Raw genomic sequence first — 6,456 nt, 5'->3', positions numbered from 1 at the left:
AATTTGGAAAGTTTCCTGCTTGCTTGATGTGCTCGCTATCATGGGGAAGCGTGATTACTACTGTAGCGATCTTGGTTGGTTACCGGCTACATGTATACCTATAATAGGAGCGCTGGTGGCTAAGAGAAAATTAGATGCGAAGAGCATTTCCATGCGCAGGCGTGCACAGAGAATTGTGTGGCCCTGGAACTTCCAGGGCTATTTTACGGCATCGCAGTAAATTCACACAATACCTACCGTAATGACAAGGCATGTACAATTCATGGTGTTCGTGCAACACCTGTTTCCGTAGAAAAAAAATTTGATCAAGTCCATGCTGTGAGCTCCAGTAAGCCGATCAATCCCATACAAAGGCGAAAAGATGAAGCTGATCGGAACGTCATTCAGCACATCCTAAGTTTACGCAGGAACTGCAAGAACTCATGCAGCGTTCCTCCCGCAGGAACATCTGAGCGCGCAATGATGCCGAGCAGGCGCACCAGCGTCCGTATACAGATCCGATGGCTACAGTCCCTCGTCCATTCCTCAATTTGCCGCGTGCATCTCAGCACTACGAGATTCTTCACCGACGCGCCGGAAGCCACGAAGTGAAGCTCTTCGAGCTATGAGACCATACTTCACTCTGCTGCTCGCACTGGCGTTCATTCTGGCCTGCACCAACCTCGTGGAGGCGGACGCCGGCCGAGTTCTCGAGACTACCACCAACGAACACGCCCGCCACCTTCGTACCGCTGTGGCGAGCGTCGTCGATCTGCCGGACGACGAAGACGAGCGACTTCTTGGCTACAACACGGTCCAGCTGTGGCGGATGAGGCGCACAGCTAACAAGCTCATGAACGGCAAGCTCACTACCCAGAAGGAGGCCGCGCTCAAGAAGTGGATGGCCTCCCAGCAGGACAAGTTCCTGGCCAAGTGGCTGAAGTCGTCGTCCGTCTACCCTGACCAAGTGTACAGCAAGCTGGGGCTGACCAAGCTGGGCGCGAGTGCGAAGAGCAGCCCCAACTACCAACTGTACGAGAAGTACACGGAGGCGCTGCTCCAGCGCTGGACCAACTTTAAGGCGAGTCCCGATACGGTCTACAAGTCTCTGCGCCTCGACAAGCTGGGCGCCAAGGCGCCGCAGAGCCCCAGCTACCCCATGTACGAGAAGTACCTGCAGACGTTCTTCCGGAACCAACCCGCAAACTAGCTCGTATAACTAGGAAACTGGGAACTAGGAAATATCAGCTCCAATATTACTCTTGAGAGGGTATTCCTATCTGCAACGTTTCCTCATAATATATTAAAGTTTCCAAATTTCCGCCCCACTAAAGAAGACAGGACAAGATGGAGCAGCGCTGGGGCTTCTTGGCCCCGTGGTGCGACGCACTGAAGAACCGAGTGGCCTACTCTGGCTCCGAGTGTAGCGGCTCGCCCTTCATGAAGTGGAGTTTGTGCGTCTCGCTACGAGAAGAAATGTTTCTAAACCAGTTCCAGAAGACGAGGGAAGCCATGCACTAGTGGCTGCTGTGGCCCACGTGGACAATGATGCGTGGCGGTACTTGCTGGAGAACCACTGCTTAGTGAACTTTGGCGTCGAAGGAGAAGCCGTATACGAGGAAAAAATCCCTATTCGGTATGTGATAACTCTAGACCAGCAGCCCCAAACAGAAACTTTACGTGAATTCCGCGACACCGAGACGGACGAGTACGACATGGTTTTATTCTTTGGACCGCACCAGCGCCTTCACTCGAGCGCTGAATATCGTAAAACGCTGCAGCAAATTGCTGCGCTGGACCACGATCTCCAGCGAATAAACTCAGTCTTTAACTTTGAGGTTCCAGTGCGGGTGGAGTTTGCTCCTTCCGACGACAGCGAATGCTCGGAAGAACTCGCTGAGGCTGGGATAGCGGAGAAGATCCTGAAGGAGCAGTGGGACGAGTATCTCCTCTCTGGTGACAACAAAGCCCCAGCGCCTGGAGAATGGAGATGCACTTTTGTTTTGGAACGGATGATTACCAACTTGAATGGTTACGACTTGTGCGACGAAACGGGGCCGACGATCAAGGCCTTGCTGCGTCAGAACACGTGGCTTTCTTGGCTGTCTTTGTGCTTTGGTGACGGTGGAATACCCTCAGTGGAATCTTGCGGGCAACTTATTTCGAGCGTGTTTGATAGCACCCGCCGGCCCCTAAAGACCGCGAACACAAGCTACCATCCTGACTTTGATTCTGTTGGCGATAATGCGTGTCAACTCCAGCTGGGCGAGATTGGGATTAATTGGATCTCTGGTCTGCGGGTTAGCTTCATTGGAGCGATGTGTTCCGCAATGGTACACTCTCAGAAGTCAAAGAAATTGTCGATCCGACTCTGGATGGACACACACGACCAAGAAAGCAACCAGAAGCGGTGGAAGTGGCTGGCTTACGCTCTCTTCTCGAGGCGAGCTCGAGCGTGTTCGTCTGTGGAGTCGTTGGCGTTCATGATAATTTGCAGCATGAGTGTGTCCGACATGACGGCGTTTACATCGATACTAACGTCTGAACACCCAGAAGAAGATTTATTTGGCTCTCCCCCGGGTTTAGTGACAGCGCGAGACGCGACACTAAGACGCGACTCACTCATTCGATGTGTTCTGGATGGTCCAGCCAAAACTCGAGCCATTACTTTTGATGCGCCAGTACCATTCGTCCGAACCGTCAGTGATGATGGCAAGAGCACGTGGGTTGATAGTATCGTTCCAGGCTACGGTCGATGTCGAGTGCAGCGGCGCGACTTGGTGTTCGACGATGCAATCACCAGCAATCACAATACGGCTGCTAGAGGTAGCGGTATCACCTCTCTCCGGCTTCGCTTTTACAAGGAATTACCTTCAGTTTCTGACGGTTTGGCGCTCTTCTTTGGTGCCATCGGATCCTCGTTAAAGCATCTAATGCTAGATGCACCGAGAGAAGAGCTGTCCTCGATCATTCAGTGCTGCCCAAACCTTGAGGAGCTTGCGTTATCAGGAGGGGTCGTGGATGCTCGACTGGACTTCAGCGACTATCAGGCAATCGGCGAGTCTTTGCCAGAGCTGCATCTCAACTGGGAATCAATTTCAGAAATTTCAGTGGCCCTTGCTGACAACGACAACCCACTTGCCAAATGTGCGCGTCGGATACGAGTTCGCGTGAAACATTTCTCGGATGAAGTTGAAGAACCTGTGCGGTTGAGCGATCACGAACGCGGCGTCTGGATGATTTCAACGCGCTGCTGAGGATGCTGGAGGCAAACAAGTACCTGGAATTCCTCGAAGTCGTTGCCCATCCTGTCTACGACCGGTACCTGCAAAGCTTCAGAGTCCATCATCTCAAGCCGATCTCGCGCACGCTCAGACCAGTATCGCGGCGGAGCAAACTCGCGCTCCTTAGCATTTGCATGCCGACCTGTAATGCTTCTGATGAGATCAAGAGACCAAGACGGACCCAGGGACGAACGGTTGCAGCAAGCCTGATCAAGCCTCTGAACCAGCATGTATTGACGCATATCTTTGAATTTGCAGCAGACCCTGTCCTCCGAGAAGTCTACTTCCGCAAGTCGCACCGGATCAAGTACGAGCTCATATTCGACGATGCACTTGTCTAGGAAACTGGGAGGACGTTGTTGACAGCTCGTGATATCAGATCCAGTCAATGGAAGGGGAAATTCAGTTCAATGCGTATCGTATTGCGACGTATAACTAGCAAGCAGAAGGAAGAAAATCCCAATTATGGAGCATTGGTGCGGCGCACTGGAGCACCAAGTGGGCTACAAGGAGGATGATTTCAGCTCGTCGCACTTCATTCAACGCGGTTTGTGTGTCTTGCTGCCTACGCGACAGGTTGTGGACCAGAATCTTTCCTCGTCGAGCCATTTGGATACTGAAGCCGAGTTTCGAAAAAGATTCCAGAAGATGAGGGAGGCCATGGCGCTGCTGGCTGCTGTGGCTTACGTGGATTATGATGCGTGGCGGTATTTGCTGGAGAAGCACTGCTCAGTGGACTTCGGCGCCGAAGGAGAGGCCGATTATGAAGAAAAAATCCCGATTCGATGTGATGACTGTGGATCAACAGTCCATAACGGACACTCTACGTGACTCCAACGACTTCGAGACGCACGAGTACGACTTGGTGTTCTTATGTGGACCGCACCAGCGTCTCCACCCCAGTGCAGAATACCAGGAAACGCTGCAACGAATTGCTGCTCTCGACAAAAATTCACAGTGGAAAAAATCCGGCTGCGACTTTGAGGTTCCTGTGCGTGTGGAGTTCTCAGTTACTGGTGACGAGCTCTACACTGAAGCACTTGCTGATGTCGCGACCGCCGAGAGGATTGTGAAGGAGCAGTGGGAGAAGTATTCTGCGTCTCATGAGAACAAAGCTCCAGCTCCCGGAGGTGCACTCTGTTTTTGGAGCGGATGATTGTCAACTTAACCGGTATCGATATGAGTGACGAGCTGACACCGCCGATTAAGAACTTGCTGTTCCAGAATTCGTGGCTCTCTCAGCTGTCGATGTGTTTTGAAGATCGTTTGATGCCGTCATTGGAATCTTACGGGCAGCTTATCTCAAGTGTATTCAGCTCTACTCGCCGGCTTCCGGAGCTCGTAAATACAGCGTACCATCCCGCTTTTGACTGCACAGTGGGTGATCCACGCCCGCTCCAGCTGGGAGCGATCGAAATTACTTGGATTCCGAGTCTGCAGATTCGCGACATTGGAGCCATGTGCTCGGCAATGGTACACAGTCAGGTGTCGAGGAAGCTCTTGATGCTGCTCGGGATGGACATACGAGACCAGGAGAAGAACCGAAAGTGTTGGGAGTGGCTGGCGTATGCGCTCTTTTCGAAGAGAGCTCGAGCGTACTCGTCTTTAGAGTCGCTGGCGCTCATGTTAGTGACCAGCATGAGTGTCAATGACATGGAAGGGTTTACGTCCATCTTGAAGTCTGAACACCCAGAAGCAGACTTATTTGACTCCCCCCAGGCGAATTGAAGCCAAGAGATGCGACACTAAGAGCTGGTCGCTCGTTCGATGTGTCCTGGGCAACCCAACGAAATCCTCAAGCCATTACATTTGATGTTCCAGTACCATTCGTCCGAACCTTCAGTGACGATGGCAGAAGCACGTGGGTTGAGGCTATTGTTCCTGGATACGGTCGATGCCGAGTACAACGACACGACTTGGTATTCAACAGCAATGGCGATATGACTTCCAGAGGTGGACGTATAGCCTTTCTCCGACTTCGATTTTACAAGGAGCGCCCTACAATCTCGGATGGCCTTTTGATCTTCTTTCGAGCGGTGGGGGCTTCGTTAAAACGTTTAACGTTAGATGCACCGAGAGGCGATCTGGCCTCTGTCCTCCAGTGTAGCTCATCTTGGTCGGAGGGGTTGTGGATGCTCGCCTGGACTTCAGCGACTACCACGCGAAGGGTGACTCCTTGCCACAGCTGCGTTTCAACTGGAACTCAATTTCAGAATTCGCAGCGGCCCTCGCTTACAACGATAATCCGCTTGCCAAGTGCGCGCGTCGGGTTCGAGTTCGTGTGAAGCATTTTTCAGATGAAGTTGGAGGATCTGTGCGAAGGAGCGACCATGAACGTGACACCGCACGCGACTTCAATTCGCTGCTGAAGATGCTGGAGGGAAGCAAGTACCTGGAATATCTTGAAGTAGTTACACATCCTGTATACGACCAGTACCTGCAATGCTTCCGAGTCCAACATCTCAAGCCCATCTGTCGCACGCTCAATCCGTTATTGCTGGGTAGCAAACTCGCGTTCCTGAGCGTCTGTATGCCGACAACTTTGGCAGAGAAGAGCAAGAAACGACAGACACAAACTGGAGCAAGAATAGCGAAGCCGCTGAACCAGCACGTGTTGACGAATGTTTTAGAATTCGCTGCAGATCCGGTTCTCCGAAAAGTCTACTTCCGCAAGTCACATCGTATAAAACTCGACCTTCTGTTCGATGATGCACTTGTCTAGGCAACTTTTTTTCTCGTTGATGGCTATCCGAGCCTGCTCGCTAGCATATGTAATTCCATTTTCAATGCAAAACCTGCATTTTCTTCTTTTGCAAAAAAGCAAGGTTGCTGCGCTTTGGCTGGGAGGCCATTTTTCTTCTTAGTAATTTTATCCTGGAAGTGAAAGCTCTGCAAGGTTGTTCTCAGACAGATAGTTTACATTAAGCTCCGTTAACCACGCACGTAACGGCGCCACACTTGAATCAGAACGCCGGTCGTCCGCAATCGAGTCCACCTCCGGATCTAACGCTAAATTAAAATCTCCACACACAATATGGATTGCATCTTCATCAAAGTCCACGGGAAGGCGCTGGAACAATGTCTTTCGGGCCGCTGCATCATTTGGTGCGTAGATAGTATGGATATAACATGTGTGATCACTCCAGCTCAACCGGACCTGCAAATATCTGTTCGGAATAGTTTTGGATACGAC

General features: G+C 51.6%; 2 protein-coding genes across 2 annotated transcripts; both read left to right on the top strand.

Moving 5' to 3' along the window:
* Positions 1–604: 604 nt before the first annotated feature.
* On the top strand, positions 605–1,189 carry PHYSODRAFT_288823 (hypothetical protein; the record flags this gene model as incomplete). Its single annotated transcript, XM_009538124.1, has 1 exon — positions 605–1,189. One exon carries the CDS (start codon positions 605–607, stop codon positions 1,187–1,189), a length of 585 nt encoding a protein of 194 aa, XP_009536419.1.
* Positions 1,190–1,326: 137 nt separating this feature from the next.
* PHYSODRAFT_348117 (hypothetical protein) lies at positions 1,327–5,128 on the top strand (the record flags this gene model as incomplete). Its single annotated transcript, XM_009538123.1, has 7 exons — positions 1,327–1,429; positions 1,501–2,068; positions 3,238–3,358; positions 3,425–3,598; positions 3,840–3,995; positions 4,072–4,393; positions 4,642–5,128. The coding sequence occupies 7 exons, from the start codon at positions 1,327–1,329 to the stop codon at positions 4,989–4,991; spliced, it is 1,794 nt and encodes a 597-aa protein (XP_009536418.1). The 3' UTR covers positions 4,992–5,128.
* Between the last annotated feature and the right edge of the window lie 1,328 nt (positions 5,129–6,456).

The sequence above is a fragment of the Phytophthora sojae genome (genome assembly GCF_000149755.1).
Source record: "Phytophthora sojae unplaced genomic scaffold PHYSOscaffold_11, whole genome shotgun sequence".
Classification (NCBI taxonomy): Eukaryota; Oomycota; class Peronosporomycetes; order Peronosporales; family Peronosporaceae; genus Phytophthora; species Phytophthora sojae.
Note: the sequence above shows the minus strand (reverse complement) of the source record. Positions and strands in the feature narration are given on the sequence as shown.